Source organism: Protopterus annectens, chromosome 4.part1 (assembly GCF_019279795.1).
Source record: "Protopterus annectens isolate FY-2018-M chromosome 4.part1, PAN1.0, whole genome shotgun sequence".
Classification (NCBI taxonomy): Eukaryota; Metazoa; Chordata; order Ceratodontiformes; family Protopteridae; genus Protopterus; species Protopterus annectens.
This window is the reverse complement of record NC_056734.1, coordinates 381364963-381384561: the sequence shown is the minus strand read 5'-3', so window position 1 is coordinate 381384561 and position 19599 is coordinate 381364963. Positions and strand designations below refer to the sequence as shown.

General features: G+C 40.9%; 1 protein-coding gene across 1 annotated transcript in view; it reads left to right on the top strand.

Annotated features, from left to right (window-relative positions):
* PPFIA4 (PTPRF interacting protein alpha 4) overlaps positions 1 to 19599 on the top strand; it is a 1641692-nt gene that overhangs the window by 1519239 nt on the left and 102854 nt on the right. The window contains exon 26 of the mRNA XM_044070202.1: positions 3340 to 3437. Within this exon, the coding sequence (XP_043926137.1) occupies positions 3340 to 3437 (98 nt within the window). The remainder of the gene's footprint in view (positions 1 to 3339; positions 3438 to 19599) is intronic.

Below are 19599 nucleotides of genomic sequence, written 5' to 3'. Positions count from 1 at the left end.
GTTGTCTTTTAATCACAGCTTCCCCTGAGGCCTGGTGTCAGTGGCCTTCCTAAAGCCCATGCCAACTACCCCACAAGGTTTCCTTCATAATACATGATGGAGTATCCATCATGAAGTCTGATCAGCTTAGTCCTTCCTGTTACACATTCTCTAGATGTATTTTACCAAAATGTGGAACTCCATCCCTCTCTCCTCAGACAAACTAAACTACAAACTTTTAAAGGAGATCTTAAACAGTACCTAAGACAGTCTTGAATCTGCCGTTGTTCATCCCCAGCGTAAAGTGCGCACATATACTAAACAAATGATGTTATGTAACATGAAATGCTACAATGGAAATGCATTTGTTAGTTTTTTTGCACATGCATAAGACATGAACTTTATATGTAAAGATTTGCGTGATATATTTTGCTCATGTATATAGCATGTATTTTCCTACTATATATTAGTATTGTTATTTGTCATGTAAAGCTTGTATAATATATTTGTCATGAGGCGCTCTTCTCCCCAGGCCTCAACTGAAAAGGGGTTCTTGATCCCAGTTAAATACAAAGCAAAATAAAATAAATACACAACTGTCAGAGGATGTACTGGTAGAAAGACAATCTTCAGACTTGTTCCCATGCTCTGGCATGAGAGTTAAGAGAAAGCTGTCTCAATGTATGACTGATGCGGGCTGATATAACACCATAGTGACTTGGAAGGGCATTACCAGTGTTCTTAGATTCATATCTGATATTAAGTAGTAGTAGACTGTAACCCCCCCCCCCCCAAAAAAAAAAAAAACACAAACAAACAAACAAAATAGGTTGCAGCACAAATTCAGACCTGGCCCAAATGCATAGCCGATGAATGAAAGCCACTTGTAACAATTTGGAAAAACCTGGGGGACGGAAGGATCCCATTTCCCTACCAGATTACTGTCTCACAGATTAGGTGTATAAGGAATGCCACATATATTATTTTTTCTCTCTCTCCAGGAAATAAATATACCTAGATTTTAAGGAGGAAGACTTTGCCCTCCTCAAGTTGTTCTTTTTTATTGTTGAGTGGGGCTCCCAAGTTACTAGATTTTCTTGTTTGTACTGAAGAAGAGCATTATCTCTGAAACAGGAGGAAAGGTCTGGGTACTGATTTTTAAGTGACAGGCTGGCAGCAAAGTCAGTGTGGTGTGTTTTTTTTTAAATGCTTAAGGTAGCTTTTGCCATAGACTGGCATTCCAGGGTCAAGAACAAGTTCAATTGCTAATAAGATGCATTGTCTATCCCAGAGGGTGAAATTTTGTTGCCAAGATCCAGACCAAAAAGGTAGAAGTGAAGCAGAAGACACGTTGTTGTATCTGCCACCAGGAGGAGAACCAAATGCTAGTCTAATATTAGACCTGAGATAGGATGATGTACCAATGCCACAACCAATGTCCTGGGGATATGCTGTTGCCATACCCAATATAAGTATGTAGGTCCTAGTACTATGAGACAGACCGGTAGCATTGCCTGATACCAGAATGTACACTGCTGTTAAGCTGAGTACACGGGAAGTAGACAAACATCAGACTTTGCATGTGGACGGAAGGCTGACATTGGATCTGATAATGATGGCTAGAACCCAGGGTAATCTGACATCAGGGTAAAGTGAATGCTTTTACAGATATCAGGCATCCCAGAAAAAGGAAAGCTGATTAGCCAGCGAAGGCTTTGTGGGCAGAGACTGCGGTGCTGCTGGTAGTGGTGAGGAGATGGCTAGCCACCCGGTGGTGTGAACCTTGGCTCTAGATAATATGATTGTTACTGTTGAAGTGACACCCTGACCCCATGTGCAAAGATGGGAAAAGCAGTTGTAGATGGATGGGTGGATAGATGGATGGATGGATGGACGGGTGGATGGATGGATGGATGGATGGATGGATGGATGGATGGATGGATGATATGAGTATGGTAGTTAAAACTCTAAGACCAGACTTGGGAACCTGAACTTCCTAGAGTGTAGTACATCCCAGGCCCAGAAGAATGTAAGCACAAGCATTGAATCAAATTAAGTTGCAGCTGGGAAGGGGAAAGGGGTATTTCCTCTAATGTGAGTGGTGAGAAGCCATAACCAGGACAAAAGAAGCTAACAGCATGGATGACTGAATGTCCATTCACACCAAGTAGGGATGGCTGGAAGGTAGCCTAGGAAAAAGGAGCAGGAGAGGCTATTTGCCTTTCAGATAGAGGAGTGAGAGAAACTAAAAGCATTGAAAGTCTGGATTCATTGGCAGAAACAAGCCGAATGAGGAAGAGGAGTTAGGTGGGGGTAGGAGGAAGTACAGGGGCACATACCTTTCAACCTCTTATTGCAGGAATTGTGGATAAAGTCAAATATAATGGAGGGAACAAGGCCCAAAATCATGGGAGAATATTAATCATTTCTCCTATAAACTTAGAAAGTTGATAAAGTAACAGGTTTTACATTTGCATGCATTTTCTGAAGAATATGAAGTCTAGAACCCAAATGTCTTGTCATTTGGTGTCTTCAGTTCTCAGTGATTTGCCAGAAAAAAATTGGGTGAAAAATACAAGGCACAGATTTGGACATTGTGCAAAATTCTGAACAGTACTCTGTTAAAGTAAATGGATCTGAGCATTATCAGTAACGCAAGGCCTTGGCAAAGTGGCTGTATGTTGAGCAGGAAGAGGCTTTTTGTAATACCAAACTACAGTGTGGTCACCAAATGTGCTGTCAGCAGTAGGAATTTGTTTTCCTTGCTTGCACTTACTGTGTGAAGAGAATAACATTACAGTCTGACAAATTAAACACTCACACATGAAAAATATCAAGGGGAATTAGGGTAATTTCTGTTTTTGCTGATCTGTGGTAAGCAATTAGAAAAGATGGAAAATGACTGCCCAAGTGACTTGCCTGCTGTGGCAGATTTGGAGTGGTCCTAGCACATTGGATGGTGGTGGCGGGGTGGGGGGGTTTCTGACCTCATACATAACATGAACAGCTGAGGGGAGTATATTATTGATGATATCCATATCCATGAACTCCGCTAATGTATACTGCAAATTTCTTTCTGTAATGTTTTCTGTACAGAGGTAAGACTGGCTGGTCTGATCAGAACAATGCAGTCGCGGGTGTCTTTGTTTATGTCTGTGGAAGTGGCTCCATTCAGAATTGCAGAACTAATGCATGCAGTAATTTTGGTGGTTTGTATTTTGTGCCTAATACTAAAAACAAATAAAGACTATATAGAATTGGAGATGTTGGCTCACAGAACTCACTAGCAGTGTGCCTGCCTTACTGTTTGCAGACCTCTCTGTATTAACAGATCCTAAGCTATTATTTTATCTCACACAGAACTAGCCTACAGTATGGCATCATGTGCCTAAAGAGATTAAACTATGACAGAAAAGATCTCGAGAGACGACGTGAAGGTATTCAGCATGAACTGAAAGGTAAGCAAAGAAAATAAAGTTAGAATATTGCCATTTCAAGTAAAATATAGTAATGTTACAGTGATATGGTGATAGGAGGGATTGTAGCCCACTAGGACACTGCGGTGGACAATCTGTCCATAGTGCTTTTTAAAACTCTCCAGGTATTAGGGTGGACATCTAGGCATGTGACCCAGCAGATAGCTGAAACTATGATGCTGACTTGTTTTCACTTCTAATCTCCAAGATTAGTTGTGTGTGTGTGTGTGTGTGTGTGTGTGTGTGTGTGTGTGTGTGTGTGTGTGTGTGTGTGTGCGTGTGTGCGTGTGTGTGTGTGTGCGTGTGTGCGTGTGTGTGTGTGTGTGTGTGTGTGTGTGTGTGTGTGTGTGTGTGTGTGTGTGTCATACATTTACTTCAGTGTGCTTATAGCATTCGTTCAGCTGCTGTGTGGAATTTCCTGTCTCTTGTTCCCAGGTACTGGGACTTAAGAGCTGTCAGACTGATATTTAAATTATGTTTATATGGAGTGGTAATTAGTAATTCCACTAAAATAACTACGTAATTTGTTTTATTGCTCTGAGTGTTGAGACTGTAATTTTGAGTGATCTTTGGTGTTTTGTGCAATACAGACAACTCTAAAAATGTTAAGACTGCTGACTGATATTAAAAAATTAGAACATTGTTTATACCACCTGGCAGAAGCAGTCCTTTTTTTTTGCGGTTGTGCATTTCACAGTCAGTTTAAAAATGATAATTGCTGTTAAGAAATTGTTATGGTGTTTACCTCACAGACACAAGGCACAAGATTTGATTCTCGTCTTTGGTCACCTTCTAGTTATTGGCTAGGCATGTAACAGTTTGCAGACTGATAACCTAGTGTGTACCTAAGAAGTTAGCAGCTTGCTTTTATATGACACAGGCATTGATATGAAGGATTTTATTGAAATGAGCATCAAGTTCTGTCACACAAAGCAGAATTAAGGATTTTAATAAGAGTTTACAAATCAAAGGATTTCATATAGTGGAATATCATGTTCCAAGCTAACAGATGCAGAAACAAAACAGCAGTGATGCAAGATTTGGGAAAAAATGTCATTAATGACCTGTGACAAAAAATGGCTTGGATAATTCTAAGGAAGGTTATGTGGAACCCAGTAATAGTTGAAAAATGGTTTCACTGGATGGCACAGGAAGGGTATACCAACTCATATATGCCTTCCGGATTCGAATTTCCTTCAGCTAGAATCTGGAGAGGAACTAAAGCCATCCTCAGTGTGTCCATTCTGATGGGATCTGTAATACTTCCTGTTTCTGTGGGAGCTGGGATGGGTCTATATCAGATCATCGAAACAGCTCATTATCGAATGCCGTAACATCGAACTGCAAAACCCAAATCCTAACAATATCGAAACTTCAAAACAGCAAATATTTTCCCAGGGAAAAAAATTGCTGTTCTGTGAAACACACACCACAAGCACACTAAAAATCAGCAATCCACACACATTGTAGCAAACACACCAACTCTTAAACCACAAAATAGAACACTGCTGTGGCCCGTAGTCAGGAACGGCAAGTAGCACCAATTTAAATAATGACGACAGTTTACCTAGGTTTCGTCTTTAATGAAACAAACTTCTTCAGAACAAACAATTTCACATTCCCTAAATCAATGAATAAATACTCTTTCACTAATTACATTCAATTAACATACCCACCCTTCAATGTAATATGTAAATAACTTGCCATCAACCTTAAAGTATAATGCATAGAACAATAGCTCATATCTACTCTACTATAATAAATTTTTGTTCTTAATAAACATATATAGAACCATATAAAAACATGTATATGATCATGTATAAAAAAAACAGTTAAGAACCATGTAATACACTATGCAACATAATTTAAACATATAAAACCTCCAATTTAGATAGTAGGGCTCAAGCTCATCAATTTGTCCCTGCATTAATAAATCTTCTATTGTTAAATCCATTTTTAAATATGCTATATGTACCTGATTTAAACTACTCTCTTCATAGGTATCATCCCTTAACATGCTTAACATATAATTACTGTAATCATTCCTATCCATGATTACTGTACACTACCTTTATCAGGCTTCATGAACCTAAGAGTTTTGTCATTAATTAATTCTTTCAATAAGGCTCGCTCATCTTTATTCCAATTATTAACTTTATGAAATGCTCTATTTCCAATAGTACTCCTACTTCTTCTTATATATTCCTTGATATCGAATTCACATATTGTTTCATAGAACGCTAGTTCCATTTAAGGGAGGATTAAATTTACTTGGTTTTCTCAAGGCCAACCTTCCTTGTTCTATTTTATTTTCAAAAACCATCCTAAGGTTCATTCTCCTAGTTAGCATTTTCAAATCAATCAAAATTTTATTTAAATTTCCTTTTGTCACTGGGATGAACGAAGATCCTTTTGATAATAATTGCACATGCTCTTTACTTATTACTTTAGTAGAATAATTGTAAACTCGGTAATCGCCATGTTTATTGGAAATTATATGTGGACTATTCATTAGTGCAGCATTATCCATCTCCTGCATAACATCAATAACTTCCAGTAATTGACTCAACTCCCCATCATAACCAAAATCCAAATCCAAATCTGAATCTATCATTACTACGTCACCAATAATGTCATTGTGTTCTAAACTACCAGAACTAATGGAATATGGCACTTGTTCCCCACCCACCTGTTGGCCTAATTCATCCATACGCATGTTTTCAACACTTTTATTACTATTAATAAAGTTATTCTGTTGTGGATGAATAGTCATTTCCAACAGCGGGTCTATTTGGACCCCATCTCTAAACTCAGTTGACAACACAATATTTTCTGATGTTCTTCGTTCCACATTGCTGCAGTCCTAACTATTGGGTAGTCCGCTGTCCAGTCGGCCCGAATACCAAAGTATATGGCTGACGTCGGTCAGGGCGCATTAGACTGACGTCAGTACGTCAGGGTACTAATGCGCATGACCGACGTCATATCCTCGGTCTTTTTTGCCGCGTGGTCCGATGCAGAAGCAGTTTTGCGAGTGCAGGTTGGCGTTCTGAAATTTTCTGAAGTCGGAGTTTCAGACCGAATCAAAGTTGGCTAAGCACCCCGTTGGGGAACGTTTTGGTTTTTTCTTGCCTCAGTATTTAACCGGATGTCAGAAAAAGTGAATAACTGTATTTCTTGTGGGAAACAGATACCTCATAGGGATTACCATACTTTGTGTATACCTTGTTTAGGGCCTGAGCACGACGTTGTTGGATGCCGCTCTTGTGCTAGATTTAACAAACGCACTATTAAGAGAAGGTTAGACTGTGCCAGGTTAGTGTTTGGGAAGCGTTGTAATTATAAAATGCCGTCGGATGCTCCGACGCCCGCTTCATCCAAGAAGCGCAAGGATAAAACTGCAAAGCCTAGGGTTGATGAACCGGCAGTCCCGGACGCCGGTTCTTTAGAAGGCTCAGTGGAGTCAGAGGTTTTGCCAGGAGTTTCTTTGGAGTCTCAGGCAGAGACTTTACTGTTACAGGATGTGCCCTCTCAGGAGGTAGGCCAGGCTGAGGGGGCCTCTCAGGTAACTGTTCTTCCCTCTCTTCCCAAGGTAGTTAGAGCCTCTCCTTCTGTTTCCAAAACTTCTTTGAGAGGTAGGCCAAGTTTAGCTTCAGTGGGGGCTTCTCCTAGCACTTCAGGTTCTGTGCCTAAGAAACATATGCTTAAAATGGCAGAAGATTTGATTACTATGATTAGAGGTTCTATGCCCCCTCCTGATAAGAGGCCTAGGGTGGAACCTGAGTTTGAGAGTTTGGAACAGTGTTCAGAGGCTTCGGAGTCTTCTGCGGAAGACCTGCAGGAGTATCCTCCTTATTCTGATTCTGATGTGGATGATTCCACTCCTACAGCTTCTCCTCCTGAGGATTTCTCATTTTCAGAGACTCTGCATTCCATGAGGGAGCACTTTAAATGGGAAGGCCAAGATTACTCTGATTCTAGGAAAAGGCTTAGGGAATTCTTGTTTTACCCCAGCATAGGCCCTTAGCTATACCTCCTGTGTTGAATGTGGTAGAAGATGTTTTTGCAGAGGCTTCCTTGAACCCTGATTCCTTGCCTCCTGCTCCTGTTAAACCTGATAGGTACTATAGGGTGCCTGAAGCTCATAAGTATCTTTTAAGAGTCCTAGGGCAGACCCGAGACTGTTTCTCAGGGACCTAAAGGTGTTAAGGCCTCTGTTGTTAAAAACCCTGTTCCCACTGATAAAGAGGCAAGGGCTTTGGATAGATGGGGAAAGAAAGTGTATACTTCTTCCACTTTAGCCATGAGGGCGTTGAATTGTCAGTTTCACATGCTAAAATATCAAAATTATCTCCTTTCACAATTGAAATCTAAGGTGGATGCTTTGGCGGAAGGTATTGAGTGTAAAGAGTTGCTGGATTTAGTTCATGTGTCTGAACAAGTGGGTAAGCATTCTTTGCAATGTGGTTTTGATGCTGTACAGGCCTCCTCGAGGGTGGCTGCCACTAGTTCTGTTCTTCGCAGGCATGCCTGGTTGAGGATCAGAATTTAGCTGAGCATGTTAAGACAAGGATTTTGGATGCTCCTTTACAGTCTGATGTGTTGTTTGGTTCGCCTGTGGAAGCAGTTTTAAAGAAAATGGAGGACAAAGCTAAGTCTATGCAAACTGTTAAAGATTTTTGCAGGTGCAGCCACCAAGTTTAGTAGAAATTGGCCTACTAAGGGTTGGACATATCCTGCTTATGATTCCCAGTCTAGGGTAGGTCTAGACGTGGTAGGGGCAGAGCTCAAGGTTCTTTTAGGCCTAGAACAGGAGTTCACCTGCTCAGACTTCTGGTGAGGGCAGGGGTCAGTCCTTTCAGAACAGACCCAATGACCTGCCTTTTCAGCTGCCAGTAGATTCTCGCCTGGCAGCTCCTTTAGGAGGAAGACTGTCTCTTTTCAAAGAAAATTGGGATTTAATTACTCAAGACAGATGGGTGTTGGATATCATTCACCACGGTTACAGGTTTTATTTCCATACATTGCCCCTTTCAAAGGCATGCCAGACGTTCCTCCTCCACAAAGGAAAGAGGCTCACAAGCAAATTTCTCAGTTACTCCAAATAGGGGCCATTCAGCCAGTCCCTGTATCACAAAGGGGCCTAGGATTTTATTCTCGCCTGTTCCTAGTACCAAAGAAGGGGAACACGTGGAGACCAATTTTGGATTTATCTATCCTCAACACTTATCTGGACATTCCCAAGTTCAAGATGTTGACGTTACAACAGCTTTTACCTCTGCTGGGCAAAGATCACTGGATGGTAACTTTAGATCTCAAGGAAGCTTACCTTCATGTGCCTATAAGACTAAGTTGCAGGAAGTATCTGCGTTTCGAGCTGGAAATTCTCATTATCAGTTCTCTGCATTGCCCTTTGGCTTATCTACTGCGCCCAGAGTATTCACAAAGGTTCTGGCTCCAGTGATAGCTTACTTCAGGCTACAAGGAATTCAAATCTATCCTTACTTGGACGACTGCCTGATTCTGGCTCAAGAAAAGGAAGACCTTCTACAGCATCTGGAATATGTTATAGCAGTGCTAAGATGCCTAGGGTATTCTGTGAACGAAATAAAGTCCAGTCTAGTACCCTCTCAAGACATGTGCTTTCTGGGTGTGAGACTGAATACAGCAGCCCAGATGGCCTTTTAACCCCGGACAAACAACAGAGTCTATCACTTTACTTCCATCAACTATCTCATCAGTCCGTGCTGACTGCAAGGACAGTCCTTCAAGCATTAGGGTTCATGGCATCTTGTATTCTGGTGCTTCCCAATGCCAAACTGCATATGAGGAAGCTACAATGGTATCTCAAAATGTATGGACACAGCACTGCCAGGATTTGGACACTGTCATTCAAATAATACCTTGCCTTCAAACAGAATTTTGTGGTGGGCTCAGGAATGTCACCTAAACAAGGGACTCTCTGTGACCCGGCCAGAGGCGAGTCAGATTTTAACGACAGATGCCTCGGACATTGCTTGGGGAGCTCATCTAAATGGAAAGTGGATACAAGACAAGTGGCCTGCCAGACTACAGCATCTACATATCAACATGAAGGAGATGTTAGCAGTCCAGTTTGCATTAATGGCTTTCAAGGAGTTACTTCTTCCAGGGCAGGTGTTGATTCTAACAGACAACACAACTGTCATGTGGTACATCAACAAACAAGGGGAACACATTCTTACCCATTCTGCAGGCAAGAAACGATGTTATGGGAGACTGCACTCAGCTTGCAACTAACACTTCAGGCAAGGTTTCTGCCGGAGCACAGAACTCCTTAGCAGATGTGTTAAGCAGACAAATCATGGATCCCCACGAGTGGAAACTGGATCTTCATGTATTTCAAAAGTTGACAGTGTCCTGGGAACTCCAGACATAGATCTGTTCGCTTCTCCACTGAACCACCAGCTGCCAAAGTTTTGCACAAAGAGGTTTCATCACACAGCTTGGAAAGTGGATGCTCTTTCTTTCAGTTGGAAAAATCTTCATGTGTATGCGTTTCCACCTCTGCCTCTTCTTCCAAAGGTGCTTCTAAAGGTCAGACAAGACAAGCCAAGGATGATTTTAATAGCTCCAGATTGGCCTCGCAGCACTGGTACCCATTACTGAGGAGAATGGTAAAGAAGCCTCCATGGCCTTTACCCCTGATTCCGCATCTGTTGTCTCAGAAGGACGGTCGCCTGCTCAATGTCAAGCTTCACTCTCTTCATCTAACAGCCTGGCATATTCTGTTTTGAAAGACAGCAGGTCTCAACTTCCTCAACAAGTTTTAAATGTGATTATGGAAGCCAGAAGACCTAGTACAAGGAAAGTGTACGCAGAAAAATGGAAGAGATTTTTATTTTGGACTGCAGCAAAGAATTTGGAGATTTCAGAGCCTAATTTGAGTGTGGCTCTTCAATATCTTACTGAGTTATTGGACAAAGGTTTGTCTTTCTCTTCCATTAAGATTCATGCTGCAGCAATTTCAGCTCACTATGATTGTGACCCACCATTGTTTTCACATCCTTTGTTCAAGCAATTTCTTAGAGGGGCAAAGAATATAAGACCCCCAGAGAGCTCCTACTCCTGCTTGGGATCTCAATTTTGTGTTGGAGAAACTTACTCTACAACCTTTTGAGCCTGCAGCTACTGCTGAACTGAAATACTTGTCATGGAAGACTGCTTTTTTGTTGGCTATTACTTCTGCGAGAAGGGTTTCTGAGTTTCAGGCCCTTATGGCGGTTGAGCCTTTTGATTTTTCATAAGGATAGGGTATCATTACGTACTAATCCTTCTTTTATGCCTAAGGTGGTTTCTAGTGTGGCTTTAAACCAAACTATTCATTTGCCTACTTTTTATGCAGATCCCCAAAATAAAGGGGAAAAGATTTTGCACACTTTAGATGTGCACAGGCAATTGCGTTATTATTTGAGCAGGACTAAGGATTTTAGGCAGTCTCAGCAGTTGTTTGTTTCTTTTGCTTTGAGTTCGCAGGGCAAGCCTGTGTCAAAACAAACTATTTCTAGGTGGATTGGGTTTTGCATTGCATTTTGTTATTCCCATCATGGCAAGGAGATTCCAGCTGGGATTAGGCCTCATTCCACTAGGGCTACTGCCACTTCAACAGCATTTCTAAGGGGGGTGGCAACTAAGGATATTTTGGAAGCAGCTACTTGGAGTTCAGTGCATACTTTCTCTAAGCATTATCACCTTCCTCTCTACTCTAAGTCTAGGGCTGGTTTTGCCACAGCTATTTTGCAAGGCATGTTGTCAGCTCCTGCTTCTTTATGATTTGCCAGCCTCCTTACCTCTGCTTTGGGATTCTACCCAATAGTTAGGACTGCAGCAATGTGGAACGAAGAACATAGTACAGTTTTGTACCTACCATAAATGTAGATGTTCGAGGATCCACATTGCTGCAGTCCAATTTACCCTCCCTCCTTCCCTCTGTGTTTAGGGGTGGTTGTGTAGGTGAGGTTATATGCTGATGATTTTGTATATATTATACATGTTTTTGGTGTAGGTATATTAGGCCTTGTCTTTTTAGGGTCTTCTGACATCTGGGGCAAGAAAAGACTGAGGATATGACGTCGGTCATGCGCATTAGTACCCTGACGTACTGACGTCAGTCTAATGCGCCCTGACCGACGTCAGCCATATACTTTGGTATTCGGGCCGACTGGACAGCGGACTACCCAATAGTTAGGACTGCAGCAATGTGGATCCTCGAACATCTACATTTATGGTAGGTACAAAACTGTACTTTTCTAATGTGGCATGAAATGCTTCACTCTTTTCATTATTACTCCCTATAATAATTTCATTTAGCTCTTTTTCATGAAATCTTGAACTAATAATATTAACTGCATCTAATTTAGTGCTGTGTATCTGTTTGACAGGTATGCCAACTGTACCTAAACTTACATCCAATAGCTGTAGGTCCAAATCATGAGCATTTGTATTTATATTTTCACTACTTGCTCTATTAACTTGTAAACCACACTGTAAATGTGCATTGCTACTATCATCACAATCATAGACACCTAAACCCATGGGTAACCACCCCTCCAACGAAACACCACTTTCATTTATAACTCTTTGTTGATCTAATACACACACACTTACACTGTCTATATTCACATCACCATTAACATATTTACAAGGTGAATAAACACTTAAATCAAGCAGCGACACAAAAGAATTAGCAGTACAAACATCTTCACATAACATAAAATCACTTGCCATTAATGCGGAACCAAATTCCGCACATTTATTGTCATTGTCTGTCGTTTCATTAAATGTTAAGTCACAAAAATTGGTATCAAGGCCCATACAGTCTACAAAGTTCAAATTTGCAGAATAATGCTGCTCAGAAAAAAATTCAACTTGCCTAGATGCCATGCCAGTCTGCCGCTGTACTGTCCCCAATTTATTGGAAGTCCCATTTACTCCACTAACCTGCAAGCCGACCAAAGCTGGCTCAGTTGTTTCACAATTCAAACCAAACACACCAGTTATCTCCATCCACCTTGATGTGAACATTTCTGTTGCTGGTGATGATTCCATTTCTTTGGCTTTGCTCCCTGCCACTGGTAGTCGTCCTTCTGCTGGCTGCTCTGCCGTTGATTTCGCAGCCTCTCTGAGCATCTCGGCCCACCATCTAAAGGGAATTCAACTACTTCAGCAGTTTTATTGTACTCATCCGGGCGTCTCGTCACTTCCTGTCCCTCCTCCGCCTCACCATTAGTCGATACGTTTCGGTAACCACGGTTACCTCCTGATAGGGGGTAAACTCTTTTATTTTTATATTCGTCAGTGTCTCTACTGATCTTATGCTGTTTTCTTTGATGTATAACAAAACAGCTGGAGTCTATACTGGCCAACATGTTAGAATGATTAGTCTGATAATGGTCAAAGTTCAAATCAGCCAATATGATCTCATTTTCTTCTTCCAAATCTGCTAAATAACATGCTATAAGTTGGTCATTATATTTAATCATAATTTTCATTAATTCACAACCAGTCCGATCATATAGTTGATGAACTTCATCGATCATATCAATCTTCCCTTCTATGCAATTGGGATATCTCCAGGCCTGCAAACCCCTCGGAACCAACCCCAACTCAATGTTTTTATGTAAATAACCATTTTCTATTTGTAATTTTTTCATGTTGAATAGTTTTTTCACAAACTCTTTCATACGCTCTATCAAGGATTTGTTAACTCTTTTAGTATAGTTGTTAGAATTATTGTCCTTTTGAAAACTGTAATTATTGATTTTCCATTGCATTTTGTCAAAATTTGACTTACAAGTTGCAGCACCAACAACATTCCTAGCCCCACTTTGGATCTGCTCACCAGTATTCACTTCATGAGATTTCATTCCTGGGCTAGCCACAACTTTTGGCATAGGCTGAGTCAAAGGAACACCTAAACTTCCAAGACATCCACGTGGACTCCCTGCAGTACACTGCTGTTGATCTATTAACTGCTTAATTTGCTGGGTATGCTCAGACAGTTGTTGGTTAATACGCTTGAGCAGCCCCATGATGTCAGGGCCAACCTCCAGGCTCTTCATATCGACAACAAATTGTAGCAAACACACCAACTCTTAAACCACAAAATAGAACACTGCTGTGGCCCGTAGTCAGGAACTGCAAGTAGCACCAACTGAAATAATGACGACAGTTTACCTAGGTTTCATCTTTAATGAAACAGACTTCTTCAGAACAAACAAGTTCACACTCCCTAAATCAATGTATAAATACTCTTTCACTAATTACATTCAATTAACATACCCACCCTTCAATGTAATATGTAAATAACTTACCATCAACCTTAAAGTGTAATGCATACAACAATAGCTCATATCTACTCTACTATAATAAATTTTGTTCTTAATAAACATATATAGAACCATATAAAAACATGTATATGATCATGTATAAAAAAACCAGTTAAGAACCATGTAACACACTATGCAACATAATTTAAACATATAAAACCTCCAACCTAAAAATTTTATAAATTAACAGATGCAGAAACAAAACAGCAGTGATGCAAGATTTGGGAAAAAATGTCATTAATGACCTGTGACAAAAAATGGCTTGGATAATTCTAAGAAAGGTTATGTGGAACCCAGTAATAGCTGAAAAATGGTTTCACTGGATGGCACAGGAAGGGTATACCAACTCATATATGCCTTCCAGAATCGAATTTCCTTCAGCTAGAATCTGGAGAGGAACTAAATCCATCATCAGTGTGTCCATTCTGGTGGGATCTGTAATACTTCCTGTTTCTGTGGGAGCTGGGACAGGTCTATATCAGATCATCGAAACGGCTCATTATCGAATGCCGTAACGTCGAACTGCAAAACCCAAACCCTAACAATATTGAAACTTCAAAACAGCAATTTTTTTCCCAGGGAAAAAAATTGCTGTTCTGAGAAACACACACCACAAGCACACTAAAAATCAGCAATCCACACACATACATTTAAAAGTTACATCTAACCCTACACTAGACTGCAAATGCACTACTATCTATCCACTTACCTTAACACAGACCCTAACCCTAAGGTCCGTCACTATCACACACTCACCTCACCCGCGCTCTAACCCTAACTCACTTAACCCACCCCTAACCCCAAATTCTCACTATCGCACACTCACCTCACCCGCGCCCTAACCCTAACTCACTTAACCCGCCCCTAACCCCAAATCCTGTCACAATTGCACACTTACCTGACCCACTCCCTAATCCTAACTCACCCAACCCGCCCCTAACCCCAAATTCTCACTATCACACACTCACCTCACCCACGCCCTAACCCTAACTTACTTAACCCACCCCAACCCCAAATTCTGTCACAGTCGCACAATTACCTGACCTGCTCCCTAACCCTAACTCACCCAACCCGCGCCCTAACCTGAACGTCCGCACAATCACACATTTACCTTAACCCAACCCGTGACTTTCCACCTCATCGCTGAAAACACCGAAGCCACAACAATGGGCAACCAAATTTTTTCCCTAGGAAAGAATTTGGTTTTGTGCAGCTTTGCTGTTTTCAGTGTTCGCGATATTGGGTTCGATATTAGATCATTTGAAATTCTGCCATTTCGATGATTTAATGTAGACCCGCTGGGACATGGCTAACAGCTACAGTCTGCCTAGGTAATCATGTAAGAGACAAGCAGCCCAGAAGCCAGAGTTAATCTTGGCTTACATTGCCACTATGGAGTCAAGCATAGTGTGTGAACATCAACAATTCTGTTGCGATTTGTTATGTAATTTAAGCATTAGTACAAGTCTGCTTTCTTCTGCATCCTCAGTAAGTGTCCAGGTTTCAAAATCTTCAGTGATTTGGAGTTTGCTTTGTCTCCTAAAATATCTGAAAGGAACACTGTACAGGAACTCCTCAACCTGATTGACCTTAAAAGCAACCTACATAAACCACCCTCAGAAACCTACACAGATTCACAAAAACACAGTACAGACAGTACCCACCATGAAACACACTTTGATTAATCAGACTAATCCAGTTAAAAACCCATAAGGGAAACCACCACATGGTTCAATATTCTAGTCATAGGTGACTCCTTACTGAAACACACCGATGCACCCCTCACTAGGCTGTGCAAGAAGAGGATCACAGTCAGTTGCCAATCAAGTCCCAGGATTTGCCACATCACACATGCACTCAAGTTGGTGGACCACCAGTACATATATAAGATAATCATTGTACGTGTGAGTGTACATGGCTTGAGACGTACCCTCCTGGATGATATGAAAAGAGACATACGATGGAGCTCTTGGAAAGTATGTGTCTGAGGCAGGTATGGACCTAGCCTTAAGTGGTATTCTACCATCACCATAAATTATGCCACAATATAAACAAAAGATAATTGACCAACAACTGGCTTAACTTCTGGTGCCATTCAAAGGTGGTTATAATTTCTATCAGCTCGGAAACAGATGGTAGACAGTCTCTGTTTTGCCATGTTTGGACTGCACCTCTTTGTCCAAGGCTCCATATATTGGTCCAAATCTTGTCCACCCAACAATGCCTTTTTTTAGCAATGTCAAGTCTTCAAAAGTTTCCAACGTAAGTAAACATAATCTGAACAGGATTAAGGTACTGCTGTTTACTAAACAAAAAAAAAAACTCCACATCCTGCAGGCACTACTTATGATGGAATTCGCTCATATATGCCTCATCACAAGATCAGTGAAAGCACTCCATCAGTGCAACGCTTCAATGCCTGTCACTCAAACAGGCCCACCACATTAGATGACTGTACTAAAGTAGAGATTTCTCAATATTTAAAAAAGTCTCACCTCCCAACTCATTAAGCGACATAATGACCTAGAACTCCTCTGTGTCCAGCTTACTATGAACAAAATCCATTATTACATTGTAGCTAACTACAAGACCTCTTATATGTCTCTATCAGCCCATACCTCCAACCTAACCAGTATTGAGTGCCTATGTATTAAGCCAAGCACCATTCTCCTAGGAGTCATCACTATCCCTGACAAACTGGGAGGCTTAAACATTGTCGCACATATAGTTCAGAGATTTCTGGACTTTATCAGTACAATGTCTCTGAACCAGTTAGTCCATGCCCTAACAGGAAATGATATAATATTGGACTTGGTCATTACCAATATGGGGCATCTCTGTTTCCGACTAACTATAACCTCCCTCTTGGTAAAATAGGGCCAGAAGTCATATTCTCAATAAGACTGAAGCATCCTGCTTTATGAAAGCTAATTTGCTGAAATTTCGTTAAATTCAAAAGCCCCCACCTCCTCGATGACCCCACTGCTTGTATAGAATCTTTTACTGCCAAATTCTATGAACATGTAAATAGTGGCTTGTTGCACCTGTCCCCTTCAGATATAAATGTAATGCCAAATTCCAAACTAAAGCCCTGTGGTGAAATCCTAATATAAACAGGTTGTCTAATAAATGAAAAAAATAATAATAATTGCAAGCAAAAATAAATCTAACTTGAGAAACCAAAAATGCTCTTGTTAAACTAAGAAACCCAGATCTTGATCAAATCAACTAAAGCCAGATACAAGGTAAAAATAGCCACCCAAGTGAAAGATAACCAGAGAGCCTTCTTTAACTATGCTAGAAACCTCAAAAACAATGCTTAGCACTTTGCAGAAATAATAGTAAATGGTATCACATGCTCACACCCAGAGCACATAGACAATCTACTGTCCAAAAAATTCTGCTCTAACCTTACTCCCTCTCACCTCCAATAATAAGGTAACCTGTCCCACTTTGAGAGGGACAGTCCCTCTTTGGGCAGTTGTGCCCTGCAAAGAAATCGGAAAAACTGAAAATGTCCTGAGATTTTAAGATAAACATATTTCATATATTTTGTGTAATACTTGCATAAAATGGTTATTCTGTATCTGAAAGACCTAAATGTTATAAGAAACAGAATAAGCAACTAAAATGCTACAATAATAAGCTTTTATTTAGGAACAAAAGTGAAGTTTTGTCTTTTGTAATGGCTGTGGGTATGTTTTGCCCTGCAAAGTCTGACGTCTGTACCATAAATGTCCAACTTTGGGCATTTGAAAAGGTGGTAACCCTAAGCACTCCTGGAGCAAGTGGCTACTGCAGCTAGAAGCCAGCTGTCTCACCCAACAATGTATGAATGGGAACTAAAATGACAGCACTGCCCTCTGGTGGAGACCAGAGATGAAACTACCATGCTCACAATTAGTCTTCACCATTTCTGGTACTGCTTTGTCTGAACAGCTTTGAGACAAAGTGTGCGCTAACAGCCTGCTAAACACAACTGTCCCTAATTTTTACTCAAATCTGAACTCTGTTCCTCTTAATCCTACCTAAAACCAGTGACTTTTAGAGAAAAGGTGGTGAATTACATTTTTAATAATGACAAAAATATGTTGCTTTACATTCTCTTATGCTAGCATTGTCTCAGGTTAACAGTACTAATATTGTAAGCGTGTCCCTAATGGTCCCTGATTCATACAGACCTATGTGCTAAACCATATTTTATACATTAGGAATTGCTGTGGTAGGGACAAGAACACAAATCCACAGTGCTTCTAAATTAGTATTGGTGTACGTATTATCACCAAGAGTCATTAGATCCTGGATTAAAGAAAGAGGGAGAAGAGCGATGATTCTCGGAGTATCTTATAAAAGGACTGATAGCCTGGGGTAAAAAAATGAATTGCTGTTGAATGGAATTTCTTCCTTACAGGTTTTGTGCCAAGTGAATGGAGAACAGCTACAGTCCTTCCTCTGTATAAGGGAGGACCTTACACAAATTCAGGCAGTTACAGACCCATAAGTCTGACTAGCCTCATATGTGCAACCATGGGAAGACTTATCATGGAACATAGGGAACCTCCAAACACTGGACCTGTCTCAGTTTGGATTTGGCAAGGGCATGTCATGCTTACTCACCCTGGTGGATTTCTAGAAAAGGTCACCAAAGCAGTGGATGAAGGCAAAATTTCACACACGGGTGCATACCTTACCCTGTCCAAAGCACTGAACATGATGCCCCACTCAGACATAATAGAAAAGCTAAATAAACTGGGAATAAAGCTCCGTGTCACCTGTTAGATTACCAAATGGCTCACAACAGGATGCAGCAAATCAAAATAAGGGAAGTTTACCTCCACAAAGAAACCAATCACCAGTGGAGCTCCCCATGGTTCTGTGCTGGGACTTCTTCTTTTTGGCATGTACTTTTCTGATGTAAAAGCCAGTACCTAAGGGTTCTGTCTGACTAAGTTTTCAGATGACTGCAGTCTAGGAGCAGTCACTGAATCCACAAATGACTTAGTAATCTTGCAGGAAGGTTTGTCCCAAATAAATAACTGGTGCCAAAATCATGGACTGAAACTAAATGCCAAAAAAATGCATTATTGTATCCTTTGGGAAGTCATCCATTCCAGGGACCTTCCACATTAATAATAAGGCCCTAAGAGTTAACCCAGTTGTTCAAGATTTGGGAACTTATATGGACAGTGACCTAAGTTTTGACCAATACATGACTATTGCTATAAGAAAGTCCTTTTATATTGCATAACTTATAAACTAAGGAATTGTGTCTAGATCTGGAGATGTCATTGTAGCCATTTACTCAGCCATCGTTAGGCCAATCATTGAATATAATGCCCCCTTTGGCAAGTATCTGTCCAGACACGTGCAACAACTGGAACACCCACAGAGATACAAGGCCTAAACATGTCCTACATGGACTGAATCAAAGCCTTATGACTATGTTCAGTATCCATCCTACAGACTGCTAAGAGATGTGTAGTATTGATGGATTTACTTCACATCAGCAAGTCAAATGGCATCTTCTGTCTGGAGATTTAAACCTGTTCTGCAACATCAGCAGAAAGGTTTGGAGGGACAGGTATATCTCACAGAGGATACACCTGCTCTGGAACAGATTCCCCAGCCACAAAAAACAAAAGTTTATCCCTGTCCATTTTCAAGCACAATGTGACTCTGTGAATGGGAAACAGATAATTTACTCTAGGGCTGCCCCCTGCACTAATGGACAGATGCAGCTCCTAAATGCTTTATCCCATGCATGGGTCCCCTCAAAT